Genomic DNA, 23,380 nt, shown 5'->3' with positions numbered 1-23,380 from the left:
TTCGGCAATTGTCAGCCTCAAACATTCTATCTTCTGAATATCTGAAAAGCCAAGGGACCTATCGAGTGAATCAAATTTTCCCTCATTTCATTGCCCTCGAACTGAAGTCTCCGCATACGTGAGCAGAAGCAAGCCGATATTCTTTTCACAACATGTTGCTATCTCTCTTGTTGGTGCCTCTGACTTTAGTGTCCCGCGTCCTCGCGGACGATACTTGCCAGCATCCGTCAGTGGAAACATACGCCCCGATCCCAGCGAGCGCGGCTGGACCAGCAGTATCAAACACTACTGGTTTCCGGGTTGAATCATTCGGCCAAGGCGCATATCTACTTACCGATGGACTTTATCAAGTACTTTTCTTAGTGGCAAACGAAAGCGTTATCGTTGTCGATGCCCCACCAACCATTGGCCACAATATCCTGAAAGGTGTACAATCAGTCACTGATCTACCGATCTCGCACTTCGTGTATAGTCATGCACACGCCGACCACATCGGGGCTGCCAGTCTTGTAACGGGACCCAACGTCACGACCATCGCCCACTTTGAGACTGCCAGTGAATTAGCTCAAGTCAATGATCCTGCAAGACCTGCTCCCAATGTGACGTTTGCGGATCACTACAAATTGGAGGTGTGCAATCAAACCTTAGAACTAGCGTACAAGGGTCCGAACCACCAACCCGGCAATCTGTTCATCTATGCACCGTTGCAGAAGGTCTTGATGCTCGTTGACATTGTTTATCCTGGCTGGGTTCCGTTTGAAAACCTGGGAGAGTCGCAGAATATTCCTGGATACATCAAGGCACATGACCAGCTGTTGGAATACGACTTCGACCACTACTTGGGAGGCCATCTCAATCGAGCCGGGACCAGGGAGGATGTTATTATCCAAAGGGCATACGTGACAGACCTTTACAACAACTGTGCTGAGGCGATACGCCTGAGTGCAGAGCCACCGAGTGCATCGAACCCATTGTCTGCACAAACTGCCCTCGCAGCAATAGCAGAGGCTAATCCGGGAAATTCGTGGGCGATGTTCGACCATTATGTCGCGGATGTTACTGCGGAATGGTGTGCGAATAAAACGCAATCGCAATGGTTAGGACGGCTAGCTGCGGTAGACGTATACATAAAGTCCCATGCTATGGTTATGGTCGAGTCCCTCAGGATTGATTTTGGTCTTCTTGGGCCATTCGGTGTGGCCAGTAAATAGGCTGGCTATGCTCATAGCAAAATCTGCTAGCCGAAGACTGGGAGTCTGTGAGGTGTCCAAATTCGATACACCCATGATAAGTGGCTCAAGTCCAGCTTGATTTTGCACTGTAGTATAGAGAACAATAGCAGATACGTTTAGTAAAGTACGTACTCTTTGGGTGGGTTTACCGCTTGACCTTCTCGTGTCGTGATATCCGTGTTGGTTGGGACTTTGGATGACGTAGTTTGAGGGGAGGGGGGAATCCGAAATCGCTTGGGTGGCAATGGGGAGCTTAGGCAGCAAACCCCTTCCTTCAGGGCGCCTTTCCAGTGGCAGGGGGCACTTAAGAAAATACGTAAGTAGCTAGGTATTCAAACAGCGGAACGAGAGTAGTACAAGGTTGATGATCTGTCTCAGCATCAGAACTCAGAGCATCGTAAGCATTGGAGATCGTAGTCAGAGAAATCCAACAAACTCAACTAGTTGGTCCGAAGAGTTTCATGTAAGTGGAATAATGCCGATGACAAAGACACCCGTCGATGCGTCAAGTCCGGCCAGTAACACGTGCAGCCGACTGTCCCGTTCAGGTGGTTTGAGGCGTATTCAGCCTATCGAATCCATCTCCCGGCCGAGTTCACATGAGTAAAACATGGAGCTAAACCCAATGCAACTTGGGCTTAGCATTCGAAAGGACTTGTGGTTTTCAACGATATATAAGGGCCCTGAATCCATGGTGTGGCAGGATCAAAGCCACTACAGCTTCCAGCCTACCGACCATTCTTCGAGCGCGACTTCAAGTTCCTAGATTGAAATCATGAAGGCAATCACGATCGCAAACTGGGGTGCACCAGTCACATTCACAGCTGATCATCCATCACCACCTGCTCCGTCGTCAGAACAAGTAACGCTCAAAGTTCTAGCCGCTGGTCTTCATCAACTTGTCCGGGGCCAAGTCACCGGCACGCACTACACAACCAAGACAGCAACCCTCCCATACGTCCCCGGTGCCGATGGCGTAGGGATCACACCTGACGGCCGAACTCTCTATTTCAACAGCATTCAAACGGGAGGCGCATTCGCTGAGAGCATCACCGTACCGAAAGCCGTAACCACCCCAATTCCCTCTGGGGCTGACCCGGTTCAAGTCGCCGGGTTGTTGAATCCCGGCATGAGTTCGTGGATGGCACTCAAGACACGAACTGAAGGTCTTCGATCAGGCTTCACCGTCGTCATTGTTGGTGTAACCGCCATCTCTGGCAAGGTCGCTGTTCATTTTGCCCGGAGCTTAGGTGCAGCGCGTGTCATTGGCATTGCCCGAAACCAGAAAGAATTGGCCGCCATTGACCTCGATGAAAGAATCGTTCTCAAAGACAACCCGGCAGAGACCGACTACTCTTCCTTGGGCGATGTCGATGTCATACTGGATTATCTTTATGGACCCAACATTCTCGCCTTGCTTCAAGCTCTCAAATCATCTGTTCCAACTCAATTTGTGCAAATAGGAACATTGGCATCGCAAGACATTGCCTTGCCAGGAGCGATTCTACGGGAGAAGAACATCACCTTACGAGGCTCAGGTCCAGGGGCGTGGTCTTTCCCTCAGTTCGGCAAAGAGCTACCTCTGCTTTTAGAGGCAGTGTCCAAACTGCCAGATATGGATCTGAAGCAACGGAAGCTTGAGGATGCTGAGGCTGCATGGGCAGCGAAGAGAGACAGGACTGTTTTTGTGCCTTGATTGAGTGGCAAGACAGCTTGCTTTTATTCTGGATTCGCCTGATTGGGGCTGCAGAAAAGTATTGGCAGTACAGGAATTTGACCTCTTTCTTTTCAACTTGGCATGTTCTCAAACGTAGTCTGACATTGACCCAGGGCTCCCATCCAGCTGACCTAGAACGTGTAGTGATAACCTCTCAGATGCCGACTTCAATCTTTATCCATATGCATTTTGCTGTCGTGGTCTCCAACAGGCCCATCTCGGATTCTGTTCTGAGGCTGGCTTCCTGAAGTTTGGTGTGAACAGCAATTTCGTCCGGATTCAACACTTGGGCGGTCAAATTCTCAGGCAACGGACTTCTCCAACCAAGATTCCACTTTCCAGTCTCACCAGTCGGATCATGTTCTGGTCCTGGTAGCTGCGGCAATTGTGGCAACGCACGCTTGAGCCAGGACTTCTTTTGTGGTCTTTCAGGCATTGAGGGACTTGCTTGTGGTTTCAAGCCGTACTGTGATTCAGGCCTGTGTTCATGTCTTTCGCTCAAGGGATCACGCTCCGGGAATTTCCCTGTGAGTTCGCGGTGCAGAAGAAGATTGAGTTCTTGCATCACAGAATGTTGAGTCCAGAAGTTCGCTTGGTTGTCCTCCCCGGACAAGGCGATTACCGCACCCGTCGTTGAAAGACTCTGGAAGGAAGGGGTTACCAGGCTTGCAGCATTGAGCTTATGGCATGTGTCAGGTAAAGAATTAGACGGGACGATGACAATTGTGAGATTGTTCACGGAATTGGTGAGATGTGAAGAGAAGCAAGGAAGAATCTCTGTGACTATCAGGTTTTGGATTCGTCTGGTGCGTTCTTGTCGAATCATTGAGGGGACTGATGACGGGATGCTTGATAGTGATTTCTCTCCTGTTGGCCGGGAGTGTGAGTTCTGAGAAGTCCATGTGGTTGAGCGGACAGATTCCTCATAGCTAGGTGCTGGATCCGAATACGGGCCTTCTGCTTGAAGCAGCGAATTCTTCGACATTGCGGTAATGGAGTTTATTGATGTGAGTGAGTAATTGAATTCAGTAAGGCCAGGATACACTGTAAGCAGGCATGTGTGTTGGTAAGTGATATCGAATAGCTGCAGGAGTCTACCTCCAAGTAACAGTGAACAGTGTAAGAATCAGTCTCTAAGTTCCATTGGGCTCAGTCTGACTGCAGGTTCTGAGATTTGATGCCTTCGATGTCCCAACTACGCCGCATAGCAGGGTTTAGCCAACAGGAGTTGCAGTGCCACCATGCGTGCCGCTTCAGCCGTTTAAAAAGCGAGAATTGCGAGAAGCAAACAAACTTTTGGGCAAGGGGGAGCAAACCGGTGACTGTACGCTTAAGCAATCCTGGCTGATTTTCCTGAAGGCTCTACCTCGCACATAAGAACCGGAGCCTTCAAGACCGCTTCCAATGCTGCTAAATGCACGCTCCACAAATGCCAACCACTGGCCAAGGACAGCGGCGGAGGCTGTTGATATTGGCGTTGTCTGCTTGTCAAAGGCCTGACAAGAATAGCAGGCCCAAGTGTTCCTGAATATGGTTGTTTGCCAAACCCGAGTACGATGGATAGGTAGCTTGGAAGCCGTTTGAGGATGACGTGCATTTGATCAAGTGACACAGGCAAGTCAATGGCATGTGATTATTCAGGGATGCAACGCAGGGTCCAGAATGAGAGGTCAGGCTGACTTCGTATACGCCTATCTACGCTAGACCTTGCGAGCGATGCTGCTAGCCCCCACTAGAGACGGCTCGCGCTCATAACATGACATTTTGATTGGACAAAATCCAGCGGAGTCTGCCTAGCGTGGAGCTAGGTGGGATTGCCTGATCTTAGTACTATGGGGGTGCTCGTGGGTGCCAAACTCGTCTGTCTAAATTCTCCGCGCCTTGTTTACCTTGCCTTCGTCCTTCGCCCCGCAGGAACTTGATTGCTTGCTGAGATATTGTACCTATGGAGACTTCAGATGGATATCAACACTGAACCAAGGAATGATACAAGAGCCGCTAGGTGACAGAATATGCCGAACAGCCGCGCCCGCGCCACTTAGCCCCACTAAAGGTCTGGACATAGTGGTACGAACTCCGAGTCTGGCAGGACGAGGCAGAGAGGTGTCTGAGCTATTAACTGTTACGAGTCATCGATCGTCGTGCAGAGCTTTAGCGAAGTCCAGTTCCACAGGATATGTCGTTGAGAGAACCCGCGTGACCTTTTGTAGACCCCAGCTCGGATCAGCAATCTTCTGGAAGCCGACATGGAAACCTAGCCATGCGAAGACCTTTCTGCTTGCCCCATTAAACAGTGAGTCTTCGTATCTTGGTTTACATGCTGAGCCACAGGCCTGTAGAAGCACACCCCTTGCTGCCTACTAGCACGTGTTAACTGTGTCGTGACTATTGGCCAAATGATTCAGAACTCAAGACAGCCTTGCTCATATGGAGTAACTAGTGACTGGTCATCAGTGGAACTATCGAGCTTGACAAACTGTCGAAAAGGGCTGAGCAGATGAATACCATAGGTGAAATACACACCACTGGATATAAAACGCTCCTTTCCACCTATTGGTCTGCTTCTCCTTTTTTCTTCTTTCAATCAGACAGAGATACACCATCCTTTTGTGTCCTTTCACAAGATATTCTCACAAAGCATCAATAACCTTCATTTCTAAGTCGGAGTCGGTGGAACAGCATCGGCGAGCAAGCACCTCTTGGCTAGCATCTCACCGTCTTTCTCCTTCTACCCATCAAAGTCGTCCTCTCCAGCTCAAATATCAACATGTGGTATCATATCTCAGATGCGAGCGAATACCTCGTCGTCACTGGTGGTGGTGTCGACGATGTGCGAATTGTGAAGAAAGCCTTCGTTTACCCATGGCAAAGGGTGGCACGAATTTCCGTTTCGCCCTTTGACTTCTCTCTCAACCTCCAGGCGATGACCATCGAGAAGCTGCAGTTCGCCCTCCCTGCTGTATTCACGATAGGTCCACTGAATCAACCAGAAGCCTTGAAGAAATATGCCCTTCTCTTGAGTGGAAATCCTGATGGCTCACCAGGGGCGGCTGGTCGCAAATCTGACGCCGTGATTGTACCGACCCAGAGAGGTCATGTTCAGGACATAGTGAAAGGTATCATCGAGGGTGAGACGAGAGTCATTGTGAGCTCCATGACTATGGAGGAGATTTTTAAGGAGAGGCAGATTTTCAAGCAAAAGGTAAGTCAGATACATGCCCTCTTTGTGTAGAGATGCTGATGGTTCCCCCCTAGGTCATTGAAAATGTTCAGAAGGAACTTGACCAATTTGGTCTTTGCATCTACAATGCCAACGTTAAAGAGCTACAAGACACCCCTGGCTCGGAGTACTTCGCATTCCTCTCTCGCAAGGCTCATGAAGGCGCTTCCAACCAAGCACGTATCGATGTGGCTGAAGCCCGTATGCGCGGTGAGATTGGTGAGGCTGGCAAGAAAGGTCACACCAAACAGGAGATTTCCAAGATCGAAGCAGAAACTGCGGTTCTAGAGACCAAAAGAAAGGCCGACAAAGCACAGGCAGACGCAGAACTCACGAACAAGCAGACCGACTTGGACATGGGCATCCAAATTGCGCAGATCAGAGCACGAAGAGCTGCCGAAGCGCGAGATGCAGAGCTCCAGAAAGACGTCGAGATGAAAAAGGCGGCCACCGAGCTCGAAAGACTCCGTGCGAAGGATCTTGTTCGCGCACAAATCGCCAAAGAGACTGCCCAGCAGGATGCAGACGCTCAATTCTACCGCGAGTCCAAGTCCGCCGATGTCAAGGCATATGCTGAAAAGCTCGATGCCGATGCCCAGCTGTTCAAACAACAACGACAGATCCAAGCCTCGGTTGAGCGACAGATGAAAGAAGCCGACGCAATGTATCATGCCAAGATGAGAGAAGCAGAAGCCACCAAGGCACAGGCAGAAGCGTTCAAATCCCTCGCCGATGCGTTCGGCGGCCCCCAGGGGCTTCTCACGTATATGATGCTGAAGGAGAACACGTATGAGAAGCTGGCGCTCGCCAACGCCAAAGCCGTCCAGGGCCTGCAACCCAAGATCACAGTCTGGAATACCGGCTCGGACGGGAACGGTGGCGGTGCCGAGGCCGCCGGTATTGCACCGATCAAGAATCTCATGCAGAGTCTACCACCGCTGTTCAGCACCATCCAGGAACAGACTGGCATCACGCCACCAAACTGGATGCTGCAGATGCCCAAGCAGGGCGATGTGGCGGGATACCAGGCGCAAGCAGCCAAGCTTAATGGTGGTGTGACTGCCGATGAGAAGCGGAAGCTGCTCAATGGTGGCAAGTGAGTGGATGGCCCACGAGGCAGAATTGTTTTGAATACCCTGACTGATTTGTTACCTTGTCTTTGGTCCTTGTACGATGTTGGAGTGGTGACTGTTGTCAACGCTTGTGCGGGTGTAGCTCACGTTTTCGTTTGTCGAATAATGAATAATCCAATGAGTCTCTCGTGAAGTTTGTAACTTTGAGGGTCATACCTAGTGATTATAGATTATTCTCTTGACTTATTGACCTTCATTCTTTATGCCTTTGACACATAGAATTACCACAATCTGACCGACCAAAAAAGGGAGTAACGACGACGACGGCAGGCTTCGACCCCAGGAACCACAAAAAACTCCTGCCGAAGCAGGATAAAATCTCCCATTGGGGGATTTTGTATTACTTTCATCTATACCATCTCTATCATTTGAGGGTTCATACCCCTGAAGCACAAGATCAGGAGAAGATTGGTTGAAAGTTCACAACGAACTAACAGTCTTCGGCAAGCTGGTGTGGGTGGCATTGTTCTCAGATCAGCGCCCTGTCAATTGTTGAGGAATTCTTACTGCATAAAAAAGATATTCACTAATTATGTTCAGTGAATATGGGGTGATAATTGAAGTGAAGATGGTGAGGGCACCCGGAGTGACCTCCAGGGGACCCTCCTACTCGAGGCTGCGGTCAAGTCCCAAGGAAAAGGGGTTGTACACGAGCATCAGCCTGGAGTCAGCCTTGTCTCACCTACATTCCGTTCTGCAGCTCTCCAGAGCTATTAATGTCAAGCACGAGCTTTGTAATAAGCCTCATGCTGCTAAATGTCGGTTACATGCACAGCACACACTCCATGGTAAGACCATGATTGAAATTTCCTTCGAAGCTTTGTGCTTGGTCTGCCTCGCAGTGTACGACTTGGGCAAACCAACCACAGTATATGCGAACCCGTTCCGAGGCATTTTCTGGACGCAAAATCAGGCTGATACATCTGTCCTCAACATGAAGAATCGCTGAATGATTCTTTGCCCGATTTATCGAGGGTGTAGGGTGTATATGCCTCGTAGCCCGAGAATCGCAGATGAAGGTAGGTTAGCTAGTCTCGAATCGCGAGTACGAATACGGCGCTGGTAGGGAGAGATTCTCACAATCTTGTGGCCCATTCGGAGAAAATCTCTCCCTGTCTGAGCACGTCCGATCAGTCTACAGAGGTCATCTTCAAAATGCTTCCTAAGTAACCTTGAATCTTACTGCGTTCTGGGCCATGGCCATGCCTTCAGCAAACTTGTTCACAACAAAACAGAAAGAACAATGGAGATCTTGAGATTTTGAAGCTCTATGATTCTCTAGACTGCGATGCGACCAAATCTGTACATTAAGGACATTGTGATGTGTTGTCCCCCTTTCTAAGTCTTCCTGTACGTTGTTTCTGCGTCTCCAAGACCTGTCGGGCGTAAATGGATACTGCCTGCTTCAATATGCTTCTCGGGGAAATGGCCAGTTAGGTCGCTTGATGGGAAGAAAGCGCTCAATTTCTTGCCAATACCAGTCGTATATGATCCCATCGATGATTGCCTCTATCGATATGGCTGGTTGAAGCATCTTCCAGCCCACTGAGATTACCAAAAGTGGATGTGTCCATTTACAGCTTGGCCTTCTCACCAACCTCACCAATCTTCAACTTGGCAGCGTATTTCTTGAGCACCGACTCGTTGTGATACTATGGTCTCATGTCAGTGACAGGACTCACATCTGTTCTTGCGATATCGCATGCATCGGTCGTTCGAAGGCCCATCCACGCAATGGGTGGGAATGAAACATACCTTCCAGAATTGTTTACTGGCATCCTTGCCCGCTACTCTTTTCAAGATCTTTGCGCCGCCTGGGTGCTCGTCCACGAAGCCTGTTACATCATATACTGTGCCGTCGACTATTATATAGAGTTCTTTAGCTTTCTGGTCGTGCTTGGCCACGTCTGCCGCAGTGAAGACTTTGGACATCTTGGAGATGCTGGTGGGGTTTAAATCCAGGAGGAGAAATGAGGTCGCGGTTCGAGGGAATCCGAAGCGCGTTCAAGCAATGGGAATGTTCTGGGTCGGAATTGCGTGATTGAGTGATGAAAGCGAACTGTGGTCAACTGACGCTCGTGATCAGGCTTTGCCGGGGGGGAGATAGTTTATAGTCTAGAATGATGATGAAGAACAGCTGAAAGAAGAGGATTGAAGGTTCTGAAGATAAAGGTGATCACTATCCAAAAAGCCGACAGTCAACGGAAGTGCATTGCCCTCGTTGGAGAAATGCCGAGGTTCGACTGACCGCGGAGTCAGCCGAGTTTTGCTGCATGCAATTGGGTATTCCTCAAGACAGCCTAGGTACGTACCTAACCCAGGTAAGGAATTTCCTTTCTACTATTCCATCAACTCCAGTAGCTCGCACCTGAGCATCTTACTGAAATGACTTCAACAGCTCATACTTACTAGGCTATGCGCCCTCAGAGGTAACGGTGTTTGTAGGTCACGGTTCCCCCGCGGAAATTTAGAAGCTACGGCGAATTCTAAAGATATTCGCGCAGTCTTGGCGCTATAAATGGTGATTCACGTCATCCTGATACCAGTGGTCTTTGAATATCAAAAGTCCTGGCATGGACATGGTTTTCTCGGTCCCCCGTCACTGGAACGAACACTCTACGTTGAACTGTTCAGCATAGTAAATACTCATTTTCTGTACCATAGCACAACCTTGCCAGTTGATTACCATAATGGCGGCAACCAATTTTTCTCTGTCAACACGCTTGTCCTTATCTAATGGACTCTCTATTCCTCATATCCATCTGGGTGTTTACCTCATGTCAGGTCGGGAGGCATCTTCAGCTGTTACAGAAGCTTTGAGCTGTGGCTATAGAGCCGTTGACTCGGCGCAGATGTACCGAAATGAAAAAGACTGTGGTCAAGCCATCCGGTCGTTCTTGAATGACAAGTCGTTGAACACCGCTGGCTTGACGCGAGAAGACATCTTTTTCACCTCGAAACTGGCCACCAATACGAGCTACGAGGCGGCAAGAAAGTCAATCTCTCAATCTGTGAAAACCAGTGGCCTGGGTTATATTGATTTATTTCTCCTTCATAGCCCGTATGGAGGTAAGCAAGCTCGACTGTCGAGTTGGAGGGCCGTGGAAGATGCTATCAAAGATGGCGAGGTCAAGATTGGGGGAGTCAGCAACTTTGGAGTCAAGCATCTGGAAGAACTTTCAGCATCAAAACCTCGCATCATGCCAGCCGTGAATCAGATTGAAGTCCATCCCTTCAATACCCGGACAAATATTGTTGAAGCGTGCCAAAAACTTGGCATCGTGGTCGAAGCATATGCGCCGCTCGCAAGGGCACTCCGCATGAAGCACCCGACCATACAGGCTTTATCACAAAAGTATAAGTGTACACCGGCTCAGCTGATGATTAGGTGGAGTCTACAACATGGTTATATCCCACTTCCGAAAAGTGTATCGAAAGATCGTATCCGATCCAATGGGGATATCGGTCACTTTGAGATCTCGGCGGCCGACATTCAACAGATGGACGGTCTGGATGAATATCTGGTCACAGATTGGGATCCGGTCGATACCGACTAGTATCTAATACACAAAGTTGAGCCTTGGACAGGGCATTGGAAAGTCCTGACGTGGAAGTCTCGTTTACAGCCGATGCTCAGACTCAAAGCATTCAAGCCGGGAGACAAGATTTCATGTCCCATAGAGGCAATACAACCTCATATAAATACTCGAGAGTTCGTACGCGTCTGTCCCATTGACACGGAGGGAACGCAAAACAATCTCTTGATATCTCTGCCCTAGCACTATACCCAATTTGTCCCTTGCAAGATCCATCATTACTTCCCTAATCCTGGTACGCCTCCCCTCGGTATTTTGGGGATGTTTCCCCAGCAATTTGCGCATCTATCTATCCCTGTGCAGTGGCAGCCAGAGGCCGATCTCTAACAAGATGACACCTAGACTATAGCGGTCATTATTCATCTGATAACGTGGTTAGCCATCTCCAGACCGTCTTTACCGATCTGGATGTTGGAACAGGTCGGATGCAAACTTCTCTAAGTCGGTGGTTGCATTTTCGTAGCCGCCGATCGAGTAGATGCAGTCCTTGGATTTAGCACCATTTTACCCATATAAAGAACGTTTTCCTATAAGTAAGGGCCATCAAACGGATCGGGTGATTCTAGAGGCATTGCTTCTCGGCCCCAAGAGCGTCCGGAGGTGGTCCGTTCGTGGCTGCTATCCTGAAGAGGTTTCACCGGCTCCAAGCGTGCGATACCGAACTTTACCGTGCTGTAGATAGAACCTGATATTGCTGTTTTGTTAGTATACTTTGTACGCATGGCTACTACAACGGAACCCTACATTATCTGTGCATAACTCAATGGAACATAGACATAGCCAGGGCGAAGCCAGTCGGCTGCTCGGGACCGACTGCCGCTCGGAACGTCCAGGTCTGCTACATTGTCGTACCGTATGAAAAGCAGTTCTTCGGTACTGAAGCTGCACTTCGGCACGGCACTCTATTCCCTGCCACTTTGTTATCTCTTACCCATATTCCGGGGAAGTTCCACCTAGCCTGTATATCGTATGAATGGATCATCCATGCTTCAAGGCTGCGTGGTTGACGAGGTTATGTTCCTTTCCCCCGTCGGTGTGGTAAAGGGAAAAAGAGGTGGCACCAATTGTACATTATATAAACACCTTCTGGCATGCTCAACATCAAGGACAGCTTCGTCTACTGAAGCCAGGTATCTACGTCTTGAGGTTTATGCTGTCGCGAAAGAATACAATGGTTTCTCCTGCCTATGAAAGCGACGGACTGTCAAGCAGAATTCCTGGAACCGTTCACCTGGTTGATTTGCACCACACTCTTCACACTCGACATGCCGAAGGAGGAGATATCGTTCTCGATCCCACACCTTCAAAGGATCCAAACGATCCCCTTAACTGGACCCCGAGACGGAAGCTCCTTTCCAGTATTTGTGCTAACCTGTGAGACTTGGGCTTGTCCTCGGCGACAGGGAGTCGACTAATCTTGCTGTTTAGATATACTTGGTTCACTGGCGTTGCCGTTTCGACGGTATATTCCGTTCTCGTGCCCATCTCCAAAGCTACCGGTGTCAGCATCACGACTTTGAATCAGGGTACAGGTTACATGTTTCTTTTTCTTGGGTTCGTTGACGCATGTTACCAGGGCTTCTCTTTAACAGTGTACTGATGTGTCCACCACAGCTGGAGTCTGCTTTTCTGGCAGCCATTTGCGCTAAGGTATGGCAAGCGTCTTACCTTTCTCATCTCGGTCTTGGGCGCCATTGTAAGTTAGCCCAGTATCCAACTGTTCATGGACGTTTACTAATAGAACTGTAGGGAACTAGCATCTGGAGGTAGGATCCCAACTTCCCACCTTATGTATGGCGTGGCCATCTTGCCTAACACCAATCAAGCCCTTATGTCCGTAGTGACGGAGAGTGGATTGCAAGATGTATCGTTATGGGCTTCTTCATTGCGCCAATCGAAGCGCTACCAGAGATCTCGGTCACTGATATAGTGAGTACCCACCATCCCAGATGTCCGCGAGAAGCTTTAGATATTGATGTGTCGCGCAACAGTACTTCACTCACCAACGGGGTACCTGGATGGGCGTCTACGCATTCAGTCTTGCTGGTAGCAACTACTTTACCCCAGTGATATGTGGGTTCATTGCGGACAAGCAGGGTTGGGCATGGGTGTTTTACTGGGCCGCCATATTTAATGGTGCTACGTTCATCTTCCTGTTTCTCTTCCAAGAAGAGACAAACTATACACGTAAAACGGTAGGCATCGTTGAGGACATCGGAACATCGCCAGGCGAGAGTGCCATAATCGAAACGGATCTAGAGAAGAGCCCAACTTGTCCTGCGGCCCAAGCAATCCAATCAAGAACGCAGGAAGGCGACATACACAACGGTGAAAAGTCCTTTGTTCAGAAATTGTCGATATTGAGCCGAACTGCAGGTCCAACTGTATTTCAACGCGCTTTGCGAAGCCTAAAATACTTTTCCTGGCCAGTCATTTTCTACGCAGGCTTCTCTTACGGGTCCGGCTTGATCTGGTTCAACATAACGAATGCCACGGCATCGGTTATTCTGTCCAGCCCACCATACAACTTCTCGTCTTCGATGGTTGGCCTTAGCTACCTTTCATGCTGTGTTGGCGTGGTCGTTGGTAGCTTAATCTCAGGGAGATTTAGCGACTGGTTGACAATCAAGCTTGCGAGGCGAAACGATGGCTTTATGGAGGCGGAGCATCGCTTGTGGCCATTCGTTCTCTGTGTCGTTCTGATTCCTGGGGCATCGATTCTTTGGGGAGTTGGGGCCTCATACTCGATCCACTGGGTCGGGCTTGTTGTCGCCATGGGTATATTGGCCATGACAACTACCATGGGTGTGTCTTTGAGCGTCAATTATTTGATCGACAGCTATCACGACATCAGTACAGATGCTCTCGTCACGGTGATTCTTGTGCGCAACACTATGTCCTTTGCGGTCAGTTATGGGTGAGTCATTCTACCTTCCTCCACATCTCGCTGCCCCTAGCTTGAGAAGAGATTAATTTGCTGAACCATGCTAGCATCACTCCGTGGGTAGATCATCTTGGGATTCGGAACTGTTTTATCTCTACAGCATTCATCGGGATGGCTGCCTCATCTGTGTTCTTCTTCATGATTTGGTTTGGGAAGAAACTCCGGGCTCGAAGTGCAGCTGAATATTGGAAAATTGTTTCAACAGATCATGATAGTGCCCATCTTTGAAGTGAAATCATACGGGCTATCAAAATGTGAAATGGGTGGACCACAGGAGTGTCAAGGGAATCGGAAGATAATTCGAGTTTAAAATAGCTCAGATAGTGGTCCCAACTCATAAGAACCGATAGTGGCTTCCCCCAGGAATTCGTGAATTGGGTTGAGATCAATTATGATCGAGCGATAGGAACTGATCTGTGCTATTAAAGATTGGATCAACATCTGCTTACTGTCACGAAAAGTCGAACAACCAATCTTCGCCCTCGATGCCCATTCCGAACCCAAGGTTTGGCGTACGATAGTTTGTCATGATCCCTTCCCAGTCAATATTGGTTTCAGGTGGGAGATCAGAATTTGTCAACGTAGAGCTCGGTTCCTGGGCTTCTTTAATGAGAACCTCAGCACGCGCAATCAGACTCTTGCACAATTTACAGACAGCTTTAACATGCGAAAAATATGGCGAAAGGGCTTCTGCTGGACCCAGTAGTCTCTGAAGCTGCCCATGAGCCGAAATGGCCTTTATGATTGACCGTGTCGCAGCTGCTGATCGAGCCTCGCGAGCGAACTCGAGGGCAGCTGCCATCAGGGCTGTGGTGGTACTTAGATGGCATTGGCGGATCGTACCATGCACCACCATGGCTTCGAAGGTCGTAAGAATGTTTGACGCCGCTTCAGAGCAGAGCTTCGCCGCATCCTCATCGTCTCTGGTGCGATGAAATGCCAACGAGACCAGATTGTAGATGAGACGGAGCTGGCAGGACCACGCATCATGAATTGGAAGTATACGCATCGCAACATTGGCCAATTGATGTTCGATCGTCTGTGTGGGCGGGTGGATGGGCCTGCCTCGTGGTGCTCGGAGACTGAGAACATCCAGAGCGACGATGGAGATGTCGCCCAAGATGGAGCAGAAATGACCATTCACCATATCATCATCTGAATCATCCATGTTCTTGAAGTCGTCGTCTTCTAAAACTCCCACGTCAAAATCATCAATTCGAATCTGACTGGGTCGGCCATACTCTAGTGCTAACATGGCTTCACTGTACAACAGAGTCCACCATATCTTTTTGTACTTTCTGTCGAAACGCCGTCTGCTTGGGGGCACATACCGAAGCGAGGCGGAGCGATGCAGGCCCATGCCGAAGGCAATGCGCACAGCGCTGCCAACCCAGTAGTAAGCATTTGAGGCCACAGTATCTGAGCTCTCCGTGTACCACGCCATTAAGAGTGCGGCCTGAATCAGATCTACTCGGTCATGCTCATGTCTGATGTCGAAAAGAGTCTTGGTCCTTTTGTAAAAGACGGCGGTCGTGATCTCGCGGCATGCAGCAACCTGAGGATGGTTTGTGATGCGAGCTGCTGCAAGAAGCATCGCTTGGAAGACTATGAGTGAAGGTGGATTGTCAGGGTCTTCATATCTCTTGCGAAAATTGGCCTTGTCAAGGATTGGGAACCCTGGATGGATGTCCTTGAAGTATGTATCTACCAAAGCGTCCCGGACATGGCGGACGGGAAAACTGCTCAAATCGTTCAAAGACTCCACCGAAAGGTAGTGGTGAATCGAGGCTGCATGGGCTGGTTTCCAGTACAACTCATCCCGAATCGCGGGAAAAGGATAGAACAAGCAGCCACTTCCTGGGAGCTCATGATCTCGCACAAGATGGTGGAGATTAGCAACATCGGTACCAATGTACACATCTCGGAATGTCCCATTCTCCTCAAACCCATCCCACTTGGCGGAAAGGACTCCGGCCTCGAAGAAACGGGACAGATTTCCACTATCAAAGGTTGGAGAAACATCAGTGGAAGGGAGTGGTAGGTCAGCTGAGACACCCTGACCATTGTTATTGCGCTCAGCAGAATCTGCAATGGTCTCAGGAGTGGTGACTTGCAGTTCTTCATGTCGTCGACGAGCACTGTGAGACTTGAGTTGATTCGGGTGGGGCCTGGAAAGCTTGTCAGTCCTTACACCATCCATGTTGAGATATGAAGGCAATTACCTGCATTCGATTCCTGCGCGCTTGCATGAGGTACAACCTATGCTCTCGGTAGCGTTGCAGCGCACTTTGCGCTTCCGGCAAGCCCAGCAAGATGTGTTTAATCGCCGCCGAAGAGTACCGGTCTCGCTGCGTTGTCGTAACCCCGGGCCTTCAGCATGGTTGTCCTGTGCAGGATCCATGGAGACGTTTCCTTTATATTGGGCGAATTCCGAGTGTTCAAGAGGAGAGTCGCCGCACGTTGCAATTACAGCTTCTTGTAGGAATGTTGATTATTGCAAGGTCTACTTGATCGAAGTTCCATACCCTGTGATAGCCGACCAGGATTAGGGAATTTCGGCACCTAGGTAGGCAAGTATTTGGGTCGGTATTCCCCTGCTTGGCCAATACCGCCAAGGCATTCGGTTGAGCGGCGATTGAGCGAAAGTTTTGGCGCCGACTACCTGTATGGTCTCCTCTCATCATTCCCAGCCATCGTATGGACAACCCCTATGACAATCCCAGATATTATAACGGAAAGAGCACGACGCTGTCAATAATTTTCTCTGCTAATTCCGGCCAAAGTCGATCTTTAGATGGTTGACGTTCTATGAGCCACGCAGGCTGTGAGCTACATCCCCGGTACCACAACTCAATCCGATACCCGCCTTGATTAGGTGTCTACTCGTGGACTTTGTGATTTACATTCTCCCAACCCCGGATTAAGCCTTTGGCAAATGGCCCGAATTTACAAGTTTGTCGATGACTTCAGATGCGCTGATTAGCTCTTCGTCTCTACAGTTCCTCCCAACGATCTGAATTGTCATCGGCTGAGTCGACCATAATTTGGGATCATCTGGTCAATCAGTGTTAGATTCAGAGTTGTTTGTTCTTGGGACTCTCAAGGTCTGGTACTTACAAACTTCCCAGTTGGGCCTATCAAATGGATTGTCACGAGGCTCGTACCCCATGTCTTTCGCGTCCTTTATCGGGTCCACTCTGAAAGATTTTAGCGGCATAATGATCGAGGGATAGTCTATGAGGTTCCATATCGTCGTATAGCCCCACCATAGGGGAAAGTCATGTGGTGATCCGGCTAGTGGTGCAGAAGGAGCAATAATGCAGTCCATTGCCTGTCCTGTTTCGGTCACATTCGCCGTGGCGTTCCATGCATCGACAAAGGCCGTTTTGTAAGCTGCTTGCTTTCTGTGGCACTCACTGATCTCCGAGACCGTGTGCTCGTGCACGTCGAAAACCTCAAGATAATGTTGGAATTGAGGAATTAAAGGTTCGCCGGATGCTGCCAGGGCCGCTTGAGTCTCCTTGGCCCCGTTTTGGAAATAAAGCGTCCAGGTGGTGAGTGCAGCCTCCCAAAGATCTATCGGAGGCTTGAACTCTATGATTTCGTGCCCAGCTGCCTTTAAGTTGCTTGCAACCTCTCTGAGAGCGCGGACGACTGGTGGATGTGGGTCTACGATGCCGTCAGTTGCAAGGACGCCTATCGTGAGCTTCACTTTTGGAAGCGTCTCGTTCCAGAACCCCGAAATGCATGTCGGCTCGAAAGGCAGAGTTGGGTGTGTTACGATTAATTCGAGCAGAAGTTTGAGATCACTCATGCTGTGACAGATTGGACCACATGACGCTTTGATCGAAACTTGTCCCAGTCGTTGTGATACCAGTCCCGTCCGAGGCACCCTCTCAGATGTTGGTCGCATTCCATAAAGACCATTAAAGGCTGCCGGAGCACGAATGCTACCCCCGATGTCCGAGGCTAGGGGCGCACAGGGAGCGCCATGCATGGCAACTAACGCACCGTCGCCACCAGACGAGCCACCAGACCCGAATTTTGCATTGTATGGATTGAGTGTACGGCCCCAGAGAGGGCTCACCGTCTCCAGAGCCATGCCGGTCTGTGGCATTGTGGTCCTGGCGAAGACTATTGCTCCTGCGTCTTTCATCACCTGTACCAGAGCAGCATCCTCCTCAGCAGGCTCAATATCGTACCATGCAGCACAGCCATTCGTCGTTCTTTTGCCTTTCACCGCATAGGTGTCTTTGATTGCGATGGGAAGTCCATGCAGAGGTCCCAGAGCTTTTTGAGTCTTGGAGTATTCAGCATCCAATGTCTTGGCCAACCCAATTGCCTCGTTCGGGAAAAAATCAGTCAGGCAGTTGATGAGCTGGTGAGCAATAGCTGCACGGGCACAGAATGCTTCCATCAGCTCGGCTGCACTCAGTCTTCCCGTCTGCAGCATGGGCAGCAATTCAGTCGTTGTCAAATCAGTCAAGCTCACTTGTCTTGGGGTCAGGATGCCACAATCAAGAGACGCACGCTGAAAGCCCGTGTCTGATGGCTCGATGGTCGCAGGCAATTTCCATTTAGTGGGAATGCTGTCAGAGAGAACTTGTCGGGCCCGCATTGCCGTATGTTTCCAGGGCGGGACATCATGTCCGGCAGCATCAAAAGAATATTCGATAGCTGACATGATCGAAAAATGTTCAAAATAAATGAGCTCGCTCTTAGACTTATGGTTCTGGGGGATTGGTAAACACCGGGTTTCTTCAACGCCGTGCTCTTCCTGCAAGGGCTAACGACGGTACAAGTCAGGCCATAAAGAGTTGACATTGACAAAATACTTCTTACTTATCTGAACGTCCTCCAAATTGCCTCTGCCTCTGGTGTGGCCTTGGTATGGACTGGCGTTGCAAATCGAAGTTGTCGGTCGGTACCGACTTCCGCGAATATTCCACCGTGCCGAGATAAATCATCTTCACTTCGGTACCGAAACCTCCACACTCGAAGTACCGACATTGGCATATTGCCATCAAGGCAGGGTTCTGGCAACTGACTATAGAGCCCCGGCACTGATCGAATATACCAAGCCCCGTTGATCGGAATTGGTCACAGTCCCGACATTATTGGCTTAACAATCCGTCATCGAAACATCAGCCGTTGCATGTGCTCACTCAATACCGATCGTTCTGGGTTTGTCTTCCTACAGCACAAAGCTGTCAGCAGTAACTCCACAAATGGCGAGTAACCATATCGCACGTAGGCGGAAGTACAGCTGCCCTCGCACTGTGAGCAAGTCTGCATGCCTTCCTGTCTACGCTTACCAATTATCGGCATTCATCAAAGCATGTTGTTTGTTTACATATGTATAAGTCACCTGCAATGACCACTTGTAGATTTGACACCATGGTCCTAGTGAACACACACTACTTCGAACAGGAGTTTGCATTTCCAACACCGAAGCACGACAATACTCGACAAGATGGGCTCCGAGCGCTACCCTGTTCAGCAGCGAGGTATCTACCATAGCTTACCAGGCTTCGATCCAGCCATTACAGGACTGACGGCGATTGTTACGGGTGCCAATGGGATCTCGGGCTTTCACACAATGAGGGTGCTTCTAGAGAGCCCCGAGAGGTGGTCAAAGGTGTACGCATTATCTCGCCGACCGCCACCTAAAGAGATGATGGCTTTACTTCCCGAATCGCAACGCTCTCGAGTTGAACATATAGCAGTGGACTTTTTGGATGAACCAACGGAGATTGCTCACGCGTTAAAATCGGTCACGGCAGACTATGCTTTCTTTTACTCATACCTACAACCGAAACCACCGCAGGGCGCCCCAGTGTGGTCGAATGCTGAGGAGCTCCTTAAGGTCAATACTGTCCTTCTTGATAACTTCCTCCAGGCTTTGTCGTTGGCTAGAATTATTCCTAAACGCTTTCTCCTACAAACGGGGGCTAAACATTATGGTGTTCATATTGGCCGCACTCGAAGCCCCGCCGTGGAATCCGACCCTCTACCTGACCTAGAGCCTAATTTCTACTACCCTCAGCAGAAGTTGCTTTTCGACTTTTGTGAGGCTCACAGTACTTCATGGAATGTAATCAGACCAGCTTGGGTCCTTGGCGCTGTCAACAACGCTCAAATGAATGCCCTCCTACCTATCGCATTTTATGCGGCGGTTCAAAGCGAGAAAGGAGAACCTCTTCATTTTCCTTCTGATTGGGATGTTTGGCAACACGAAGGCCATCATTCATCCGCTATGCTCACAGGGTACCTCTCTGAGTGGGCGGTCCTCGAAGAGAAGTGCCGTAATCAAGCGTTCAATTCCCAGGACACTGGTGCTCTCACGTGGGATAGGCTTTACGAGGAACTAGTCCGCTGGTTCGACGTCAAGAAGGGCGTCTATCCACCGGAAGAGGATTTCTCAAAGTTTGCAGTCTTCGAAGGCAAAGCCGGCAAAGATACGCCAATGGGGTAAGTGCATTGTCTCAACGTGCGTACTTTATCCACATGATTAACTTCCGACTAGATATGGCCCTCCATTACTTTGGCGCAGTAGCTTCACGTTGGTAGACTGGGCGTCTGCACCTACAAACAAGGAGGCATGGCAAAGACTCATGGCGAAGTCTGGGGCTCAGCTGACCAATAACCCTTTTGATGATCCAGGGGCAAACTTTGCTTTCGGTGATGCCGCATTTCGAAAGATCAGTAGCTTGTGTATGAACAAGGCAAGGCTTTTCGGCTGGACAGGCTTTGCAGACACGAGGGAAGTCTTGTTCGAGATGTATTCTGAGATGGCTCAACTGGGCGTTCTTCCTCAGTTGAAAGCAGACAAAGCGAGGCCATTGGCATGAGGACGGACTGCCAACCGCTCAAGGGCGTCTTGGCAATGACGCCGATGTAAGTACGAAGTACATAGGATAGAAATGGTGGTGAGGTGCTTTTAAACGTCTATGAATCTGGATAAGGCTTTTGCCACGAGTCCTATGGCTGCCGAGGTACGTGTACTGTCTTTGTGGACTGGGGACCAAGGAACTGGCAGATTTCATGCTGTAATGCTGTCATGGTGTTTACCTGGGTACTAGCAGTGAGGAATTAATGTTAAACGTAAACCACTCCGATCAATTACTTATTGAGCCTCGCGCTCTTCCCCGAGGACCTGTTTCAAGCAATCAGTTTGCGTTATCCTGTCGAATCGCATCTGCTAAAACGATGATCGTCCATTGCAGTGTGTGCTCTTCAGATGGTGATGGAGATAGTACAGAGTGGTCACTGCTCCAGCGCAAGCGTGGAAGATTGAAGCAACAGAAAACAATTCACGTCAATGGTTGGGTTCAGTTGTAGTAAGGCTCGAAATAAATCGTGAGTTACTTACTTGGTCGTTGTGTGATAGAGTATGCGGGCGCATAGCCACCCATAGTTAGGTACATAAAGCGAGCCGACCCCTAAAGGCGCAGGAGCCCCTAAAGCCTTATCTCATATGTTGCCGGCTCGTGGGATTCCTGATGTTGACTTCGTTGATCATCTAACCCATACCCAACCGAAGGCTCTAACTATGATTGTACTTGGAATGAATAAAGTAGCAGAATACCTCGATCCGGATGGGCGCTCCAAAGGAAGATTCTCTGGGACCCGGCGTTCAGATTCCTCGCAAAATGGGACTGTTCTTGATCATGGTGTGACAAGAGGTGGCGATACCGGGGAAAAGACAAGGCACGGAGAATATCAGGCTTCTGAAAGTACAAGGAGCGTAGTGTAGTATTGGTACGGATACGTACATTTCGTGCGTGAGTATCTGGGGATTCAGTCATCTACTTGGGATCTGGTACGACTGTACCACTTGGGTGCTTTTCTGTTTCAACAGTGACCGCTTAGTTGAGGGACGAGCATCAAACATGTCGATTCTGGATGAATAAGCAATGACAACGTGCAATCAAGATTTTTTCATGCGTAGTAATATCTCAAATTCGACCAACCACTAGGCTAGCCTTTGCTGGTGGGACGGCAATTCAGAATTTTGATGCGCCTAGTTCTCTAGCATATCTGTTAATGTACCTCCAGCCTCTGGCGGCCTCATGATACACTTGATACCTACCCTCTACCAAGGAGATTAGGTACTTCATCATAAATCTCTCTGGTGAAGATTCGTATTCGTACTCCGCACATCATTGAAGCTCTCAAACTTCGTCACAAGACTGACGCAATTCCATGCATGAGGTTCATGGTATGAACCTGGTCTGGAGTAGTCAGAGCTGACTAGCCAGATCGTTTGACACGTTATCTCCTGACTCCTGACTTCTGAGTAAGGCACACGGGTGACAGAGTACTTACTCATCACTCCTGTCCAGTGCCACAGCCAATGTACCCCAAGAACGCGGGAATTTTAGAGTCTCTGGAAGAGTAGTGGTATGGTCAAAACTCGCTCCAACGCCTTGCAACTGATCAGCGAGGAAAATGGCCGAACATGCGATTGGCGACCCTTTTCTTGCCTTTTTTGCCCCTCTATACCTTCCCCAAGGAGTAACAGGCCTCTGAGTTACTCCGTCTATGGTTATCCGTTGTTGGGACAATGGGTTTGACCATGTCGGATCTTCAGTGTGTCACAGCCTGGTTTGTCATAGGTGGTCATCTAGAGGCTATTCGACAGGAACTCGGAATACTAGCAAGAGATCAACCACTACATCTCCCGAATAGTCCTATACTTCTAGGTCTCAGACTCTAATAGGGATGCGAACCATGTCGAGATTTGGTTCTCGAACATGAGAAATTGACTTCAGTCTGCCACCTGCCTCAATTTCCCCGGTCGGCATCATTTCACCCGAGGGGCCAGACAAGAGACTATCAGCCCAAGCGCAAATAGGGTGCTTACTGTGTATATAGCCGACGGCACCCAGACCAGCCAGTGGAGACGATAGATGATGATCCTCTGTCGCCATCTGCAACCCAGTTTTCGACTTTTCGTCTGGTTTCATACAGTTGTGCGCATTAAGGCGTTCATTTGATACAACCGAGCAGTGATACCTAGGGAGCCAGGTACCTCTCCCTGTGAGCTGTAGGAAGGGGAGGGGGAGTCGAGCCTGGTGGAGTTCGGCGCCGGAACCCTTTCCACAGAACGCAGGGCATGCTGACTCACTTTATTGCAGCCTGTCAGTGGGCGCTGGGTAGACCCTTGGGCGTTGAGAACCTGGTTAGTTTCAACAATGAACCCTGTTTCTCAAGCCTAAGCTTGCATGAAGCCGTGATTCAAGCTCCCATGATTGCCCTGCTCCAACTCTCCTTCTTGGGGATGACCCGCGGTAAAGATGAAAGTGTTCTTCTGGCAGTGGGGGGTGCCATTATTCTTGTAGAGGCAGAAAGTCTTCAGCAAGGATATTTACATTATCCTGGCTCTATTGTTCGCCTCGACCTGACACTTTGACCGCAAAATAATTCTGCAGTATCTCTGCTAGAAATTAAGGGTCAACACCCCCTAGATCAGGTACCCAGGGACGGAGTACCTAAGGTACCTCCCGGTTATAGGCTATCTGTACCTAATGGCCTC

The 23,380-nt window shown here is 49.5% G+C and overlaps 9 protein-coding genes across 9 annotated transcripts; 6 read left to right on the top strand and 3 right to left on the bottom strand.

The window, feature by feature from the left end:
• Positions 1-152: 152 nt before the first annotated feature.
• Positions 153-1,211, top strand: LTR84_011166 (uncharacterized protein; the record flags this gene model as incomplete). Its single annotated transcript, XM_064854699.1, has 1 exon — positions 153-1,211. The coding sequence occupies one exon, from the start codon at positions 153-155 to the stop codon at positions 1,209-1,211; it is 1,059 nt and encodes a 352-aa protein (XP_064709425.1).
• A 796-nt stretch (positions 1,212-2,007) lies between these two features.
• LTR84_011165 (uncharacterized protein) lies at positions 2,008-2,928 on the top strand (the record flags this gene model as incomplete). Its single annotated transcript, XM_064854698.1, has 1 exon — positions 2,008-2,928. One exon carries the CDS (start codon positions 2,008-2,010, stop codon positions 2,926-2,928), a length of 921 nt encoding a protein of 306 aa, XP_064709424.1.
• A 175-nt stretch (positions 2,929-3,103) lies between these two features.
• On the bottom strand, positions 3,104-3,934 carry LTR84_011164 (uncharacterized protein; the record flags this gene model as incomplete). Its single annotated transcript, XM_064854697.1, has 1 exon — positions 3,104-3,934. One exon carries the CDS (start codon positions 3,932-3,934, stop codon positions 3,104-3,106), a length of 831 nt encoding a protein of 276 aa, XP_064709423.1.
• A 1,782-nt stretch (positions 3,935-5,716) lies between these two features.
• Positions 5,717-7,269, top strand: LTR84_011163 (uncharacterized protein; the record flags this gene model as incomplete). Its single annotated transcript, XM_064854696.1, has 2 exons — positions 5,717-6,151; positions 6,205-7,269. The coding sequence occupies 2 exons, from the start codon at positions 5,717-5,719 to the stop codon at positions 7,267-7,269; spliced, it is 1,500 nt and encodes a 499-aa protein (XP_064709422.1).
• A 1,607-nt stretch (positions 7,270-8,876) lies between these two features.
• Positions 8,877-9,234, bottom strand: LTR84_011162 (uncharacterized protein; the record flags this gene model as incomplete). The annotated part of the gene is made up of 2 exons (XM_064854695.1): positions 8,877-8,954; positions 9,058-9,234. 2 exons carry the CDS (start codon positions 9,232-9,234, stop codon positions 8,877-8,879), a joined length of 255 nt encoding a protein of 84 aa, XP_064709421.1.
• Positions 9,235-9,992: 758 nt separating this feature from the next.
• LTR84_011161 (uncharacterized protein) lies at positions 9,993-10,859 on the top strand (the record flags this gene model as incomplete). The annotated part of the gene is made up of 1 exon (XM_064854694.1): positions 9,993-10,859. One exon carries the CDS (start codon positions 9,993-9,995, stop codon positions 10,857-10,859), a length of 867 nt encoding a protein of 288 aa, XP_064709420.1.
• Positions 10,860-12,069: 1,210 nt separating this feature from the next.
• Positions 12,070-13,819, top strand: LTR84_011160 (uncharacterized protein; the record flags this gene model as incomplete). The annotated part of the gene is made up of 6 exons (XM_064854693.1): positions 12,070-12,272; positions 12,327-12,452; positions 12,513-12,594; positions 12,648-12,664; positions 12,725-12,827; positions 12,890-13,819. 6 exons carry the CDS (start codon positions 12,070-12,072, stop codon positions 13,817-13,819), a joined length of 1,461 nt encoding a protein of 486 aa, XP_064709419.1.
• A 474-nt stretch (positions 13,820-14,293) lies between these two features.
• LTR84_011159 (uncharacterized protein) lies at positions 14,294-16,042 on the bottom strand (the record flags this gene model as incomplete). The annotated part of the gene is made up of 1 exon (XM_064854692.1): positions 14,294-16,042. One exon carries the CDS (start codon positions 16,040-16,042, stop codon positions 14,294-14,296), a length of 1,749 nt encoding a protein of 582 aa, XP_064709418.1.
• A 3,273-nt stretch (positions 16,043-19,315) lies between these two features.
• Positions 19,316-20,693, top strand: LTR84_011158 (uncharacterized protein; the record flags this gene model as incomplete). Its single annotated transcript, XM_064854691.1, has 2 exons — positions 19,316-20,313; positions 20,369-20,693. The coding sequence occupies 2 exons, from the start codon at positions 19,316-19,318 to the stop codon at positions 20,691-20,693; spliced, it is 1,323 nt and encodes a 440-aa protein (XP_064709417.1).
• Positions 20,694-23,380: the final 2,687 nt, after the last annotated feature.

Source organism: Exophiala bonariae, assembly GCF_035927105.1.
Source record: "Exophiala bonariae strain CCFEE 5792 chromosome Unknown scaffold_5, whole genome shotgun sequence".
Classification (NCBI taxonomy): Eukaryota; Fungi; Ascomycota; class Eurotiomycetes; order Chaetothyriales; family Herpotrichiellaceae; genus Exophiala; species Exophiala bonariae.
This window is presented reverse-complemented; position numbering and strand designations above follow the sequence as displayed.